This window comes from Bufo gargarizans, chromosome 3 (assembly GCF_014858855.1).
Source record: "Bufo gargarizans isolate SCDJY-AF-19 chromosome 3, ASM1485885v1, whole genome shotgun sequence".
Classification (NCBI taxonomy): domain Eukaryota; kingdom Metazoa; phylum Chordata; class Amphibia; order Anura; family Bufonidae; genus Bufo; species Bufo gargarizans.
In genome coordinates this window covers 243,305,251-243,324,334 of record NC_058082.1, presented here as the reverse complement: position 1 = coordinate 243,324,334, position 19,084 = coordinate 243,305,251, and the positions used below count along the sequence as shown (strand labels likewise).

General features: G+C 42.2%; 1 protein-coding gene across 1 annotated transcript in view; it reads left to right on the top strand.

The window, feature by feature from the left end:
- Positions 1-19,084, top strand: part of CFAP47 (cilia and flagella associated protein 47) — a 465,875-nt gene that overhangs the window by 49,069 nt on the left and 397,722 nt on the right. Inside the window, exons 16-22 of the mRNA XM_044285568.1 lie at positions 5,606-5,850; positions 14,384-14,511; positions 14,647-14,769; positions 15,595-15,726; positions 16,226-16,303; positions 17,696-17,840; positions 18,951-19,045. Of these exons, the coding sequence (XP_044141503.1) occupies positions 5,606-5,850; positions 14,384-14,511; positions 14,647-14,769; positions 15,595-15,726; positions 16,226-16,303; positions 17,696-17,840; positions 18,951-19,045 (946 nt within the window). The remainder of the gene's footprint in view (positions 1-5,605; positions 5,851-14,383; positions 14,512-14,646; positions 14,770-15,594; positions 15,727-16,225; positions 16,304-17,695; positions 17,841-18,950; positions 19,046-19,084) is intronic.

Genomic DNA, 19,084 nt, shown 5'->3' with positions numbered 1-19,084 from the left:
ATTAAGTAACTGCATGCAGGATTAGGCAGTGGGGGCATAAACAGCTGTCAAGCATGATGACAGTGTTGTGCAGTCACTGATGTTGGAAGATGAAACAATAGTGAGTGCTCCCCTATGTAGAACACTCATCAATGCAGTACATGGAAGTATCGGTAAAGTGACCTATCACATCAGTTTTGCTGGATGGAGTATTGCTGCATAGGGGAGAAATGGCTGAGGAGTGTGGACAAATTGAAGTACATTGGCGGACATGAAATCTTTGTTCATGCCCACTCACTGATCCGTCCAGGGCAAAGTTTCCAAACCTGGACAGACTTGACGCTGTGTCTAAAGGGTGGTGATGATCATCCCTAGGTCTAAAGTAAGGTTATTTATTGCAGGTTGTGCATGAGGTATATGACACTTAATAAACTGTTCTACATAGAATAAGTAATAAAGTCTAAATGCAAGTATAGCTCAATATTTTATTCTGACCCATATTTGAGGATTTTCTTGTTTTAATTTCCCTGTTCTGATGGGGTATGGGATCAGCTCAATGTCCATAAACTTCATATTCCTGATATCGTTCAGGTGTTCCTCTACCCTTTTCCGGAGCTCACACACAGTCTTTGCCACATACTCAAGACCACAGTCACAATTGGCCGTAAAGACCACTCCTCTTGACCGTCAATTTATAAAGCTGTCCTATATATTTTGGCAGTCATGTTATTGCTAAACTCACGTCCTTGCTGAATGGAGTTGCAGGCGATGCAGCCGCTGCAGTGAAAACATCCCACCACTTTGGTATATTCATGGAGTCTTTTGGGTGGTTGGGGGGGGGGGGGGTTCTTCAAAATGTCTGCGTACCAGTTTGTCCTTTAAACTGCTTCCCTTTCGAACTCCTTTTTATTGGAATAATTCCTTCTTAGGTGAAGGTATTGTCTGACGGGGATGCCCCTCATGAGTGTGAAAGGATGATGACTCAACCATCTTAGGATGGAAATTGGTGGACGTGGATTTACAGTGTATTCCTGTGATCAGCTCACCTCCTGGGCCCCTCCTGATGTTCACGTCAAATAATTCTAGGGGGTCCCTGTTTATTTCATCTGTGAATTTAAGGCCAAGGTTGTTGACATTGAGGTGCTGCACAAAGTCCACAAAAATTAATCCCTACTCCCATTCCAGATTATGAATATATCATCAATATATCTTGCCCAAAGGGCAATATCGGCAGTATCTTCTGTGGTTCCTCACCAAAGACGTCTTGCTCTTCCCACCAGCCCAGCATATGAGGGAATACAGGGACTGCCCATCCTGGTCCCCCTCAATAGTTCCAGGACAAACCTACTGTCGGCACTGAACTAACAACCCCCTCGCTTTAATGAAGTGTTCTGTTGATCTCAAGCCACACTGGTGCGAGATGGATGCGTGCAGAAGATCAGAAGATCTCCTTTGTACCTGGTATAGGAGGGCAAACTCATCACAAAGAGAGCTAGAATTCTGTCGATATAAATGCCTGGGTTTTGAATCAGGCAATTAAACACCCAAAATGACAGGTCTACCTTTAATAGGATTAAGGCCTTTGTGTACCTTCGGTAGTCTATAGAAGGTGGCAACAGTCTGAGTTTTATTCAGCAATAGCTCATACTCTTTCTCGCCTAAGATCTGTTATTTTTTGGCCCGCCCTAGTATAGTAGTCAGTTCTAACAGGAATCTTTCTGTGGGGTCACCTGCTAGGGTTTAGTATGTGCTGGCATCCTTCAGGAGTTTGAGACACATGCTCTTATAGTCGTTGGTATTCATTACAACCAGATTACCCCCTTTATCAGAGGGCTTGATTGTAAAAAAATGATCCTTTTGTAATGATACAAGGGCCTCATGTTCAATCTTCGATAAATTGTGTCTGTTTTCCTGAAAACCCAGAACCACCAGGTCCCTGATCGTCTGGTCAACAAAAACATCGACACAAGATATCTCTCCAACTGGAGGCAGCTTGGTACTTTTTTTCTTAAGATTGGTGAAGAATCCTGTTCTCACTGAGACCAAATAACATTTTGATGTAATCTAGCATCTCCGTCGGAATGGCCAGTTCTCTGCTTTCCCTTCTATTGGACAACTGGATATATTTATGCCAACAAAGTTTTCTGGCAATCACTGACCAAAATACTGACATGTAATTTAGGCTTTAGGCACAGCATCAAGTATGTCCAGGTTTTGAAGCTTTCTCCTGGATGGATCAGTGTGTGAGCATAAATGAAGGTTTCATGTCCGCCAATGTACTTCAATTTGTCCACGTTCCTCACCCATTTCTCCCCTGTGCAGAAATACTCCCTCCAGCATAACTGACGTGATAGATCACTGTACCAATACTTCCACGTACTGCATTGAGGAGTGTTCTACATAGGGGAGCACTCACTGTTGTTTCCAACATCAGTGACTGCACAACACTGTCATCATGCTTGACAGCTGTTTACGCCCCCACTACCTAATCCTGCATGCAGTTACTTAATGCATGACATAGGGGTGGGACCGATACACTACTGGCTAATCCTCACGCTACATCTAGGTGGGCAGGACAGGCACGCCCCTTCCCAGGCCATTTAAACTCACTGAAATGGAGGGAAACCAGGGATGCCATATGCTATTCTTGTGCTCCAAACTGTCACATGCAGATAGCAGCAACAACTTTGTCTAATGAGGAGACTGGATGACACAGTCCTGTTGTAAAGCATAGGAACATCTACTTTACTATAATTCTTGTCAACTCTGTACAGCAGGACCGGTACCACCTGGGTCAGGGTTGAGTGGATGGCCTCCAGACTAGAGAGGGATTGTCCAGAGGGGTCACCCCTTTTGGGTGGTTGCTCCTCTTAGCTGGTCGTACAGTTCAGACCAGGAGAAGTAGGTCAATTCAGGGACAGGGATGTTTCTCTATGTCCCCTGAGGAGACTGGGCGACACAGCCCTGTTGTAACATGTAGCAGGGGAGCACCCAGGAATTTTGTCTAGGAGGGGTCCGAAAGGCAAAAAATGTGGCACGCTGTGCCAATTCTTATGCCCGCCCATTTTTCAAAGCCCCCTTCATATTTAAAAATGTGGCGCGCGTAGCGTGCTGCGCCGATTCTTTTGCCTGGCCATTTCTAAAAGCCCTGTAGGAGTTGAAAAATGTGGCGTGCGCAGCGCGCCGTGCAACATTTTTAGCCCCACCCATTGTTAAAAGCCCCTCCTACATGTAATAGGCCACTCCTAACAAACACTGTACAGCTGACATTCTATAGTTGAGGCCTGTCTCTACACATCATACGGAGAGGGGAGGACCTGTCCTGGCTGCACTGCCTGCTTCACATTATACAATAAACAGCAGGCTACAGCCAGGAAGCTCCTCCGCTCTCCTCCCTCCCCAGATCCTGCTCAAGGCCTGTGGTTCCCCCCACCATCTGCCACCCACCCGTGACCTGCAGCCCCCTTGGCTGTCCTCACCCAGCTCTGAATCCTCCTTCTGCAAATGGCAGGGGGAGGAGCCGGAGCATCTCCTCTCCTACATAGTGCCACATACCTCTTACATCCAGTGATGTCACCTTTGTTGTAGATGTTCTCTTTTCTCATCTTCTCCATTCAGACCAGACCGCCATGATGATTTTTCTGCCATCTCCCGTCTCTGCAGAGATTGACAAACAGACATTAGTTTCCCACATTTCCATCATCTTCACATCTTCTGAACACCCTTTCCTGCCACCCCCAATACTATACTGCAGAAACAGTCCCCACTGGAAATACTACTACCACATAGATAGTGCCCCCTTCAACAATTATTGGCACACAGTGCTCTAAAAAATAACTGCGCCCAGACACTAATAGTATAAAAATAATGTCCCCACAAAAATAATTGTGCTAAGCTGATACTGTGCCAGGGTGCCCCCCAAAGTAACAGTCCTCCCCAAAATCCCACCAATAGAAATAATTATCTGTCAGAGCACACTTAGTAGTAATAATTCACCTATAGTGCCCTTACTAGTAATCATGTTCCTCATAGCCCCCAGTAGTAGTAAAGCTCCCCATAATACCCCCTAGTAGTAATAATTCTACTTATAATATGACAGTACATGAAATATCCCCGCTTAGTGCCCGCAGTTGAGCTAATGTCCCCATAATGTATGCCAGTATAAAATACCCCTATATAGTGCCCCAGTAAATGCCCACATAGTGCTCCTCTCCCCCTTCCCCATAGTGTCCCCATAATATGCCAGTAAAAAAATGCCCCTTTTTAGTGCCCCCAGCAGATGCCCCTATAGTGCTCCTCTCCCCCATAATGTCCCAGTAAAAAAATGACCCTTCTTAGTGCCACCAGATACCTCAATAGTGCTCCACTCCCCCATAGTGCCCCCAAATAATGCCCCATAGTGCCGCTCTCCCCTATAGTGCCTCCTATAATGTGCCATTAAAAATGCCACCTTAGTGCCACCAGATGCTATAGTGCCCCCCATAATATGTCAATAAAAATAGCCTCCTTTAGAGCCCCACTTTCCCATAGTGCCCCCAAATAATGCCCCTATAGTGCCACCAGATGCCCCATAGTGCCGCTCTTCCTTAAAGTGCCCCCCATAATGTGCCAATACAAAAAAAAGCCCCTTTAAAGCCCCCAGATGCCCCCATAGTGCTCCTCTCCCCCATGTTAGTATACAGTATGGTGTGTGTTGAGAGAGGTGCAAGACCTTACTATGGTTCCAGGCAGCTTTGTAGCTGTAACAATTTTGACCTGGTATAGGAGGGCAAACTCATCACAAATGGAGCTACAGTTCCTTCCCGGCAGTTGGCATGCAGCGATCTCCTTCACTGTATGAAGACGAGGGATGGATAATGTGATCGCTTGTCCTCATAGAGCTGCATTGTTTCTGGGCAGCAGATCGCAGTTTAGACCGCATAACCTGCTGCCCAGAAACAATCATTTATGTGCCCGCAGGAACGACAGGATCACCCAGTGAACAAGTGTTTCGCTTATTCATCGGGTGATAGGCGGCACATTTACACGGGCAGATTCACAGGAACGGTTGTTCCCGATCTGGACGATTACTGGCTCATGTAAATGCAGCTTAAGTTATTGCCAAAACCCTTTTTTTCCATTTTATTTGCCATTTCATCATAATTTATATTTCCATTAAAATATTCTACACTGAAGCAACAGTGATACAGAGCCTGGCGTGCCTCACTCACCTACTGTAAATTGTAAATGAACAATTCTGTATTTTTTTTTGTTTGGCAGAGAAGCAGTTAACATCTTAATGGCTATAGCACTTATGGGAATACCCTTTTGGTTACTGTCAGCATTTTATTTAGTACTGTAGGCTTTACTAGGGCTTTATATCCTCATTATTAATATATGGGTTTTTTAAACACCTTCATCCACCACCTTTATGCGCTAACATGGTCTCCAGATGCAATGCTTTGTGACCCCGAGGATATTACTAAGAACAAATACTGCACAAATCATAGACGGTGTTTCCCAGAATGATAGGACATTAAGCCGAGCAGTATGTTTTATGTATTTCAATCATTATCCTTATATTATTACAATCCTTTTAAATCCAAACAGTAAGAATAAAAGAGATTTTACTGATTATGACTTGCAGGTCAATTTCCTACACCGTGAATAACAAGCACATTGGATGTATCTTAGTAACTGCAAGAGCAGTTCCCATTGCCCTTGAGCTGTCTTCTCACGAGCTGGTTCTGAAACCCAACAACGACTTCTTAGCCGAAACAGGATTTAGATCGTCCATAAGATTGTATAATCGCAGAAATCATGCTGCTGAATTTAGCTGGAAGCCAATCATAACCGAGAAGGGAATTGCTTTTTCAATACGTCCTGCAAGAGGTAATGCACAGAGAACGATGGATGTTACTTTTATGGATTTGTTTTTATAACAGACAAGAGATGTAAATACATGGATGAACTTTTATATGTATACTGTGTGTGTATATATATATATATATATATATATATACGTATACAGATGAAGCTCGAAAAATTAGAATATCGTGCAAAAGTTCATTGATTTCTGTAATGCAACTTACAATTAGAATATTGTGAAAAGGTTCAATATTCTAGGCTCAAAGTGTCACACTCTAGTCAGCTAATTAATCCATACCCCCTGAGCAAAGGGGCCCTGAGATTGTGACTTGGGGGTTTCATAAGCTGTGAGCCATAATCATCCAAATTATAACAAATAAAGGCTTGTAATATCTCGCTTTGCATGTAATGAGTCTCTCATATATTAGTTCCACCTTTTAAGTTGCATTACTGAAATAAATGAACTTTGCACGATATTCTAATTTTTCGAGTTTCACCTGTGTACATATATATATATAATTCTGATATTCTCATTTACAGAAATATACATTTTGCATACTGTATCATTGTTCTAGTTTTATTAACATATGGTATCATATTTTATGGCCTGCTGCGAGACAAAATTATACGTCTCCATATTCCATATGTTTTATTGGGCTTTAAAATGTGCATTTTTAGTGTCCTTTTGCATAAAGCACAAGGGAAAAAAATAAACCCTCTAGCATACAATTCAATATGAAAACAACATTTCCACATAAGCAGAGAATATGTAATTTAAAGTGGGCATCTAGTTATGTAAATTGCAAGTGGAGGCGCAGCTACTCAGCAGTGATCTATGAACACACCTGCAGAAAGAGACAGGTAGATGCGTACCACAGGCTAGCACAGGTGGGGGAAGGATCCGCAATCCCCTTTAAGACAATGGATAATCAAATTCTGGCATATACGGTAAATGGTCCACATGTTTTCTGAATCACATACAAGCTGGAATACATCTGGAAAGCTACGCTATACTTTTAAATATACCTCTTAGTAGAGCTCAAGCACAAAACCTTATCATGGCTGAGATGTTTGGAGCCATAGCATTGTTCCCATAACGATGTATGGGGTCTCCCTATGGAGGCATATGGGTTTTGTTTTTTCCGCTAGATGCTATACAGATCTGATAGAAGCCTTGGCATGCTCCATCGAGTACCATGTATATGTACAGTAGGTATTCTTCCCTAGTAAGATCTGATAGAAGCCTTGGCATGCTCCATCGAGTACCATGTATATGTACAGTAGGTATTCTTCCCTAGTAAGATCTGATAGAAGCCTTGGCGTGCTCCATCGAGTACCATGTATATGTACAGTAGGTATTCTTCCCTAGTAAGATCTGATGGAAGCCTTGGCATGCTCCATCGAGTACCATGTATATGTACAGTAGGTATTCTTCCCTAGTAAGATCTGATAGAAGCCTTGGCATGCTCCATTGAGTACCATGTATATGTACAGTAGGTATTCTTCCCTAGTAAGATCTGATAGAAGCCTTGGCGTGCTCCATCGAGTACCATGTATATGTACAGTAGGTATTCTTCCCTAGTAAGATCTGATGGAAGCCTTGGCATGCTCCATCGAGTACCATGTATATGTACAGTAGGTATTCTTCCCTAGTAAGATCTGATAGAAGCCTTGGCATGCTCCATCGAGTACCATGTATATGTACAGTAGGTATTCTTCCCTAGTAAGATCTGATAGAAGCTTTGGCATGCTCCATCGAGTACCATGTATATGTACAGTAGGTATTCTTCCCTAGTAAGATCTGATAGAAGCCTTGGCATGCTCCATCGAGTACCATGTATATGTACAGTAGGTATTCTTCCCTAGTAAGATCTGATAGAAGCCTTGGCATGCTCCATCGAGTACCATGTATATGTACAGTAGGTATTCTTCCCTAGTAAGATCTGATAGAAGCCTTGGCATGCTCCATCGAGTACCATGTATATGTACAGTAGGTATTCTTCCCTAGTAAGATCTGATAGAAGCCTTGGCATGCTCCATCGAGTACCATGTATATGTACAGTAGGTATTCTTCCCTAGTAAGATCTGATAGAAGCCTTGGCATGCTCCATCGAGTACCATGTATATGTACAGTAGGTATTCTTCCCTAGTAAGATCTGATAGAAGCCTTGGCATGCTTCATCGAGTACCATGTATATGTATAGTAGGTATTCTTCTCTAGTAAGATCTGATAGAAGCCTTGGCATGCTCCATCGAGTACCATGTATATGTACAGTAGGTATTCTTCTCTAGTAAGATCTGATAGAAGCCTTGGCATGCTCCATCGAGTACCATGTATATGTACAGTAGGTATTCTTTCCTAGTAACATCTGATAGAAGCCTTGGCATGCTCCATCGAGTACCATGTATATGTACAGTAGGTATTCTTCCCTAGTAAGATCTGATAGAAGCCTTGGCATGCTCCATCGAGTACCATGTATATGTACAGTAGGTATTTTTCCCTAGTAAGATCTGATAGAAGCCTTGGGATGCTCCATCGAGTACCATGTATATGTACAGTAGGTATTCTTTTCTAGTAAGATCTGATAGAAGCCTTGGCATGCTCCATTGAGTACCATGTATATGTACAGTAGGTATTCTTCCCTAGTAAGATCTGATAGAAGCTTTGGCATGCTCCATCGAGTGCCATGTATATGTACAGTAGGTATTCTTCCCTAGTAAGATCTGATAGAAGCCTTGGCATGCTCCATCGAGTACCATGTATATGTACAGTAGGTATTCTTCCCTAGTAACATCTGATAGAAGCCTTGGCATGCTCCATCGAGTACCATGTATATGTACAGTAGGTATTTTTCCCTAGTAAGATCTGACAGAAGCCTTGGCATGCTCCATCGAGTACCATGTATATGTACAGTAGGTATTCTTCTCTAGTAAGATCTGATAGAAGCCTTGGCATGCTCCATTGAGTACCATGTATATGTACAGTAGGTATTCTTCCCTAGTAAGATCTGATAGAAGCCTTAGCATGCTTCATCGAGTACCATGTATATGTATAGTAGGTATTCTTCTCTAGTAAGATCTGATAGAAGCCTTGGCATGCTCCATCGAGTACCATGTATATGTACAGTAGGTATTCTTCTCTAGTAAGATCTGATAGAAGCCTTGGCATGCTCCATCGAGTACCATGTATATGTACAGTAGGTATTCTTCCCTAGTAACATCTGATAGAAGCCTTGGCATGCTCCATCAAGTACCATGTATATGTACAGTAGGTATTCTTCCCTAGTAAGATCTGATAGAAGCCTTGGCATGCTCCATCGAGTACCATGTATATGTACAGTAGGTATTTTTCCCTAGTAAGATCTGATAGAAGCCTTGGCATGCTCCATCGAGTACCATGTATATGTACAGTAGGTATTCTTCTCTAGTAAGATCTGATAGAAGCCTTGGCATGCTCCATCGAGTACCATGTATATGTACAGTAGGTATTCTTCCCTAGTAAGATCTGATAGAAGCCTTGGCATGCTCCATCGAGTACCATGTATATGTACAGTAGGTATTCTTCCCTAGTAAGATCTGATAGAAGCTTTGGCATGCTCCATCGAGTACCATGTATATGTACAGTAGGTATTCTTCCCTAGTAAGATCTGATAGAAGCCTTGGCATGCTCCATCGAGTACCATGTATATGTACAGTAGGTATTCTTCCCTAGTAAGATCTGATAGAAGCCTTGGCATGCTCCATCGAGTACCATGTATATGTACAGTAGGTATTCTTCCCTAGTAAGATCTGATAGAAGCCTTGGCATGCTCCATCGAGTACCATGTATATGTACAGTAGGTATTCTTCCCTAGTAAGATCTGATAGAAGCCTTGGCATGCTCCATCGAGTACCATGTATATGTACAGTAGGTATTCTTCCCTAGTAAGATCTGATAGAAGCCTTGGCATGCTCCATCGAGTACCATGTATATGTACAGTAGGTATTCTTCCCTAGTAAGATCTGATAGAAGCCTTGGCATGCTTCATCGAGTACCATGTATATGTATAGTAGGTATTCTTCTCTAGTAAGATCTGATAGAAGCCTTGGCATGCTCCATCGAGTACCACGTATATGTACAGTAGGTATTCTTCTCTAGTAAGATCTGATAGAAGCCTTGGCATGCTCCATCGAGTACCATGTATATGTACAGTAGGTATTCTTTCCTAGTAACATCTGATAGAAGCCTTGGCATGCTCCATCGAGTACCATGTATATGTACAGTAGGTATTTTTCCCTAGTAAGATCTGATAGAAGCCTTGGGATGCTCCATCGAGTACCATGTATATGTACAGTAGGTATTCTTTTCTAGTAAGATCTGATAGAAGCCTTGGCATGCTCCATTGAGTACCATGTATATGTACAGTAGGTATTCTTCCCTAGTAAGATCTGATAGAAGCTTTGGCATGCTCCATCGAGTGCCATGTATATGTACAGTAGGTATTCTTCCCTAGTAAGATCTGATAGAAGCCTTGGCATGCTCCATCGAGTACCATGTATATGTACAGTAGGTATTCTTCCCTAGTAACATCTGATAGAAGCCTTGGCATGCTCCATCGAGTACCATGTATATGTACAGTAGGTATTTTTCCCTAGTAAGATCTGATAGAAGCCTTGGCATGCTCCATCGAGTACCATGTATATGTACAGTAGGTATTCTTCTCTAGTAAGATCTGATAGAAGCCTTGGCATGCTCCATTGAGTACCATGTATATGTACAGTAGGTATTCTTCCCTAGTAAGATCTGATAGAAGCCTTGGCATGCTCCATCGAGTACCATGTATATGTACAGTAGGTATTTTTCCCTAGTAAGATCTGATAGAAGCCTTGGCATGCTCCATCGAGTACCATGTATATGTATAGTAGGTATTCTTCTCTAGTAAGATCTGATAGAAGCCTTGGCATGCTCCATTAAGTACCATGTATATGTACAGTAGGTATTCTTCCCTAGTAAGATCTGATAGAAGCTTTGGCATGCTCCATCGAGTGCCATGTATATGTACAGTAGGTATTCTTCCCTAGTAAGATCTGATAGAAGCCTTGGCATGCTCCATCGAGTACCATGTATATGTACAGTAGGTATTCTTCCCTAGTAACATCTGATAGAAGCCTTGGCATGCTCCATCGAGTACCATCTATATGTACAGTAGGTATTCTTCCCTAGTAAGATCTGATAGAAGCTTTGGCATGCTCCATCGAGTGCCATGTATATGTACAGTAGGTATTCTTCCCTAGTAAGATCTGATAGAAGCCTTGGCATGCTCCATCGAGTACCATGTATATGTACAGTAGGTATTCTTCCCTAGAGGAGTAAGTGCATACATATGGCTATTGACCAAGGTCTGGTATTGGATTCTTTTTTTGCTGCAGTTGTTTCATTTGACTCATAATTATTGTATTAATCAGATTTTCTAGGATAGGGCAAAGTTTTTCACAGGTAGGTTGGGAATACAAAAATATGCCTAATTTAGGTGTATTTCTGCTGCAGATTGCGGCACAAAGGTCCTTTGCACTGCAATCTGCGACTTCTCACCGCCCACCCCAGGGGGCTTGGTTGGGGAAGGGTACGGGCTGGCAGACCCGTCTCATTCATCATTTATTACGCCTGGTTTAGGCATAGAAAATGGTCTAAATGTAAGCTAGGAAGCTGCCTTACATGTAGAAGCGGTGGTGGAGCCGCCGAACTTATGTAGAGACCTGCGCCTCTTCATAACTTCGGCAGATCCACTGCCAGCACAGGGCTTAATAAATGTGCCCCTTTATCTATTCTGCAGAGATGACGTTACATCGCCATCATGTGGCCACTTCAGCTATTCACTGGCCTCAGTGGGACACCAATCAAAATATCCCGTTTTTTTTTGGTTAGCTTATCTGGGCTGTGCCAGTATAAGGCTACTTTCACACTAGCGTTTTAGTTTTCCGGTATTGTGATCCGTCATAGGGGCTCAATACCAGAAAAAAAATGCTTCAGTTTTGTCCCTATTTATTGTCAATGGGGACAAAACTGAACTGAACAGAACAGAGTGCTCCAAAATGCATTCTGTTCTGTTTATTTGCGTTCCCAGACCGGAGAGCAAACCGCAACATGTTGTAGTCTGCATTCCGTCCTGGGATGCGGAGGAAGGAGTGACCCCCAATGCAAGTCAATGGGGACGGATCTTTAATCTGCCACAATAGAAAACTGATCCGTCCCTCATTGACTTTCAATGGAGTTCATGACGGATCCGTCTTAGCAATGTTAAAGATAATACAAACGGATCTGTTCATAACGGATGCAGACGGCTGTATTATCAGTTACGGAACCGTTTTTGCTGAACCCTGCTGAATCCAGTGAAAACTCTAGTGTGAAAGTAGCGTAAAACAAAAAAAAACTCTGAGACTTTCTGGTATCAATCTGTACAAAAAACTGTTGTGACATTGCTTGTTAATACCCCTGTGCTAGAGTGTTGCTGTTTAACCCCTTCACTGTCAAGAATAATATGCAATGCATCATAACTTTAAGTGCTTTCCATGGCTAGCCTATTAGGGGATATCCCAGAATCTCAGCTTTCAGTATTCTAGGTATCCCATTCAGGGCACATTACAGCAGCATGCATATTTTAACTTCTGGGTTCTGTGTAAGGGTCCTTTTACAGCAGCAGATTTCTTCCCATTGGCAAACACTGATCGACGATACAGCATGTTTATCATCGAGTAAGTGCCAGAAGTTAGTGAGTATGGGGACAGTTTTCAGTTCTCAGCAGCACCTGTTTATGAGGGGTATTTTGCTGCCAGGAAAGCATGATCATTAGTGCTGCATAAAAGGAGCAGTCAACAGCACTCAGGGCAGTGATCAGGAATAAGCGCTGTTCATTCTCAATCATTACCAGTGAAAATGGCCGTAAGAGAGTGGTGATAGGTGAAGGCTGCAAGTGACATCAGTACGAAAGAGCACATCCTGTTACTGTATAGCAAGCATGGCCAACCTGCGGCTCTCCAGCTGTTGTAAAACTACAACTCCCACCATGCCCTGCTGCAGGCTGATAGCTGTAGGCAGTCTGAGCATGCTGGGAGTTGTAGTTTTGCAACAGCTGGAGAGCCTCAGGTTGGCGATGCCTGCTGTATAGTCTTCATTGACTGCAGTGGTGATATAGGAACTCTTAGTCTTGTTATCACCCCTCTTACCAGGTGTCAAATGTCTACTTTCAAAAAAAATATATTGGCATGGGCGTATATTATGATTTTGTAAATTCAGGTTTTGTTTTTGTGAAAATTGTGAAAATTGTTGTGGCAGCTCAATGGGTAAGTAGTTTTGCCATTTAGCCGCTTTGTGGGTTTAGGAACTTTTTAGTTCTCGTGAATAAAAACTGGCAGGAAATGTCTTTGTTGCCCATAGATGCCTGTGGACTGTGTTGCTATGGGCATAAAATCCACTTCAGTATAAAACAGTTAAAAATAATACTAAGAAAAAGAACATCTGTAGTCACATGGATAATGGATCATTTTCTATAGCCGAAGCGGGAATAGCCAGTTCTAAACAAAAAATAAAACCTGTATGAACATTTGGTTGATATGTTTATGGCCTCATGCACACGACTGTTGTTTCATTCCGTGTCCATTGTTCCGTTTTTCGTGATTTTCTGCGGACCCATTGATTTGTCACCGTTTGTCATCCGCGTCCGTGATCCGTCCTATTAACCTGTCCTATTTTTTTCATGGAAAACGGTTCACAGACCCATGCAAGTCAATGGGTCCGTGAAAAAACGCAGAGGCACACAAGATTGTCATCCGCGTCCGAGCGTGCGCGTCCGTTTTTTTCCTATCATTTGCATGGCAAACTTGACCTATACTTTTGTTTACTTTCCTTCATGTCTGGTGATCCTCCAAAAATAAAGGAAGACACACGGAAACAAAAATGGATCACAGAACAACGGAACCCCATTTTGCGGAACGGAACACAACAACGGTCGTGTGCATGAGGCCTAATGCTGTATAAGGCCCCATGCACACTGCCATGTTTCACAGCCGTGTGCGGGCCGTGGAACCGCGGCCTGGATCCCTCCTGAGAGCAGGAGCGCACGGCGTCACTGGTTGCTATGACGCCGTGCGCTCCCTGCTGCCGCCGCAATGCAGTAATACACTGGTATGATCTATACCAGTGTATTACTGTACTGTGCCGGCAGCAGGGAGCGCACGGCGTCATAGCAACCAATGACGCCGTGCGCTCCTGCTCTCAGGAGGGATCCAGGCCGCGGTTCCACGGCCCGCACACGGCTGTGAAACACGGCAGTGTGCATGGGGCCTAAGGCTGTAGAGGCAAATTGAATAAATGGGCTGTCTTCTTTAGAAATGTGCATTGTAAAGCTGGGCTCTGGAGAGTATCATTGTGGATGCTCTCATTTGCTGCTTAGAAAGATTCTGAGATATCATGTGTGTGTGTATATATATATATATATATAAAAAAAAATTCCAGTGCTTTATTTTGTAGTTTAAAAGTAATCTGGATTATATTCCATTTCATTTGATTGATTCCTTTCAGGCATTGTTGATGCTTATGAAGACCTTGAATGTGAAGTTGTATGGCATCCAGGATTCAGCTCGCCAGACGTTGGGGAATTCAATTTGTGTGTACAGCGAAGTGCACACAAGCTCAAATGCATTGCAGAGGTAAATAAGCCCTGCCGCCATGTATTGTCTGTTATCTCGCATAACAATTAAATACGTTGCCAGAATATGACAAGTCAAAAGTTTCAGGTTATATAATTGCAAATGGTAGTCTGATGACACTTCCTTATTTTTTAGCTTGGATCCACAAATGTCCAGTTTACTGAACAAAGGATTCTTTTCCATCGTGCTCCGCTTGGACTATCAACCATTAAGACAGCGATTATTCAGAACACTGGAGCAAACCATGCATACTTTCAGGTAACCGCTAAACCTGTTCAGGTGTGCATCCAAACCGTTATCACATCATGTACTTAGGGCCTTGCCCTCATTTTGTAAATATATATATATATATATATATATACATACGCACACCATATTTTTCATCCTATAAGACGCACCTGTCCATAAGACGCACGTAAGTAGGAAAATAAGAACAAAAAATATGGGACAGTACCAGATAACTGTTATTGCCCCACCGAAACCAGAAACCTTCAGAAACCTTGAAGACCTACGGTCACTGAACAAGTCCAAATCAGTAATGGGGTGGAATTGTAAAGCAGTCACCCCTATTTCCAACCTTTAACTGAGCAATTACCTGTAACTGACATAAAGACGACACTAAGCATAAGGGCTCTTTCACACAAGTGGATGCGGTGCGGGTAATCTGTTGTGTGAACGAGAGCCAAGCCCCGTTCCAGACAGCAGCGACACGGAGCAGTAACATGATTAATAATGCTCCGTGCCTCTCTGTGATCTTTTTACTACAAAATCACAGTGACAACTTTATCTTACTGTGATTTTGTAGTAAAAAGGTCATAGAGAGGCACGAAGCATTATTAATCATGGTAATGCTCTGTGTCTCTGCTGTCCGGAACGGGGCTTGGCTGTCTTTCACGCAGCGGATTACCCGCACGGCATCCGCTCCTGTGAAAGAGCCCTAACTGTTAGAATAAGTAAGAAATGCTATTTTCTATATCCTGTATACAATCAATACACACCATTGCTGTATATCACATTCATATAGCAACACTGCATGATAAGGCCAGTTCCAACATATTTTTTGCTCTTTCTTTTCTCCCACAGGTTGTAGATATTAGTCCATTGCCTGGCATGACAATTACTCCTTCACAAGGAGTAGTCCCCGTTGGAGGCCACGCTGCTCTCACAATCTTCTTCACACCAAGGGCAGTCATTAAGTTTGACACTAGAATTGAGGTAAGTATGTAATGCAACCTTTCAAAAGGCAATAAAAGTGCAGCATATGATGCTGGTAAATGTATGAGCCCAATGTATTTCCTCCTTTCTTTTTTTTTTACACAATGGGTCCAAAAGGATTAGACAACTGATCCGTTAGATGCAAGTCATTGTTCCTTCCATACAAATAGGAGATGTTTCTTTGTGCCCAAATTAATTCTGATTTTAGACTAATAGGCATTGTTCCAAGCACATAAAAATCAATGGGGATCTGTTCAACTACAAACATGTTATATTCAGTAGTGATATGAGTGACCACAGTCTCTGTACTGCGCTGAGTGATATGTAGGTGCTATATAAATGAATAAAATAAATATTTACTATATTAACTATGTAACTATTTTATGTAATATCGCTAAATAGTAACCAACATCAGCATGTTGTACAATTCTGACATTTATTTCCAGGGGGTTTTGTTATGTTGCAACTTGATGGCAAAATGTATATTCTTCCCTGTCAGGTATCAGTTCGTAACGCAAAGACTCTGGCACTGAGAATTGGAGGATCGGTTGTGCCACCAGAAGTAGACATTTCTGTTGTAAGTAGGAGATTTACCTCAATTTGTCTTGTGACATATATTGGATATTAACAAAAATCCCATCAGACATCTCTTATTGTTTGCGCTACTAATAATGTGTGCATTCTACCAAAACAAGTGTAGAAAATAAAGTCACGCGACGAAGCACATTTCACACTGACTGCTCAAGACACACAAATGCTTTTGTACATAATTTGGTGTTTGAAGGAATTTAGCTGAAATTGTGTCTGTTCCTCATGGATAACCCTGGGTATTCACCAGTAAAGCATTGTGCATATTTGTAGAACAGTATTATTAACACCTAAATGACATGTCAGGTTGGAAGGGCAATGCTTGTGATGAAATAAGCCCAAGGTAAATGGGATATAATGCTCTGATGGTCTTGTAGGTTCAATTTGAAATGTTTGGAATTGTATTGTATACCATATTGTAAGAGAATGTATTTGGATAGATAGATCCTCAGGATAGATTATCAGTATCTCATCGGTGGAGGTCTGACACCCAGGACCTCCACCGATCAGCTGCTTGAGAAGAGACTGATGCCCCTTCGAGGGCCACGGCCTTCTCCATGTTTACCAAGCACAGAGTTGTACATTGTATAGCAGCCTGCTATTGGCTGCCCCCCCTCTCCCCCTGGTCGTCCGCGTGACAGGGAGATGCAGCAGTGGCCGTGCGGGCATCAGAAGCGACGAGGGTGTTGAGAAGCAAAGGAAGTACAACCTACGTGAGGGGCCCGGGCATTAGAAGGGGCATTATAGGGTTTGGATAACCCCTTTAAGGAACCCATGTTTCCACATATATAGTTCTGCTCCTTAGACTGCATGTCATTTAAAACAAAAATTACGATATAATCACACGTGGAAACAATCCTATTCTGATGTACAATATAGAACAGATTTTTAGTTGCAGAAATATGTACAACAAATCTGCTGGGTGTGACTATACCCTTAAAATAGATGCAAATAGTCAACTGATTTTCTATTAATAAAATCACTTTTTTGACATTTACAGTTGAAGTGCTCACTTTAAAAGTTCAGGTATTTTATTGCAGTTGGAAATATATTTTTTTGCTAAAAAACTTGTTGATAACACTTCAAAACTGGCACGTGAATACAATATTAAAGGTGTTGACCACTTTAGAACATTTCTGAAATGACCATAGAGTGCATGCTGTGGCACAATAAATTCACAGCATGCAGCACTGCACTGTTTAGATGGGGCACAGATGGGCAGCTGCGGGACTTGGGCTCAGGTGGGATAAAAGCATGCTGTGAGTTTATTAGTGCATGCACTGCATGGCCATTTCATTAATATTCTCCTGAAGTTTCCAACCCCTTTGAGGCTGTATTCCAACTTCTGATTGTTCATCTGTAATATGTTTTTGCCTTTCAGAGTTCATTCCTTTTTCCTGGTGTGTATGTGAATTCTACCCAAGCTATACCATTTATGCTTCAGAATAAAGGGGTGGCGCGTGCAAGAGTAGAATTTGATCTTTCAAGATATGAAGATTTTTATTTGACATTCAAAGAAGATGCAGGTACTCTATCTAAGAAGGGGCTTGATGAGTACTAATACTCATAAGATTATTGGTAATGTTATTACTTATGGAACTGTTGTTAGAACCTTTTGACAAGTTGTCCTAAGGATAAATCTTCAATATATAGAACCTAAAGAACTTAAAGGGAACTTAACATCTCAGATCTGCAATTTTAGCTGCCCACAGTACCTTTTTCATGCACTTATGGGGCTTTGGAAGCAGTTCTTGTTACGTTATTCTAACTACTAAATGGACTTTTAATCTTCTTGCTGTATGGAGTCTGTTCAAGTCAAGGAGGTCGGTGTTTTTACTCCAAGTCAAGATTTCCCTGCCCGACCACGTCTCCTGCAACTTGATTGACGTTCTCTCAAGCAGGGAATGTCATCACCAGGTCTCATTAGATCCCACACAGGCTCTATCAATTAAGCTGCAGGAGGTGGGCGTTGGGAGAGGAAACCTTGACTCAGAGAGTAAAACACCAGATTCCTTGACTTCCTTCACCTGATTCATTTCCATATGGTGGGAAGAAGATTAAAAGTGCATTTTTAGCACAATTACTAGTTAGAATATTACAACAAGAGCGGGCAGTTAAAATTGCATGTCCAAGATGTCTGTAATGTTGACCATGTAAGGTGTGGGTGTATATGAACTCTCCCTTGTTGGCAAATGTTTTAAATTATGGGGAGCGAAGTGCCAAAGAAAGGACCCACCTTGGGTGTCAAACACCTTAGACACTCCACTGCTCCTTTCCCCATTGAGAACACCAGCCAAGGATAGATATGTATGGATGAATAGCTGTCCTTCTGAAAGCTATCTAAAGTGTATGGTAAGCTATAAATACATAGGGTCAGGTAAGAGTGTCTAGAAACAGACCATCTTGGTGCATTGAAAATTCATCTGAATAGATACAAGTCACAATGTTGCATTGAGGTAGAAGAGTAACTATGAAAAAAAATGAGTACAAGAATCTTCAGATGACTTTAGGATGATATTACTTTTATACACAGTGTATGGTACAGTAAAAGCTGATTTAAGGCCATCACCCCATTCAGGTGGTACTAGGCAAAGAAATCCATTGTATGTTTTGAGAACTTACTTTTTCTTTTTTAGCGGTTGAAGTTGACCCACTATATCCTCAGTTATATACTTTGGACTTAGAAGAGAAGGAGGCTCTTGAATGTTCTCTACATTTCAGTCCGAAGGAAGTAAGTTTTGTGAATATTCTTTTAAATGCAGTTATACTG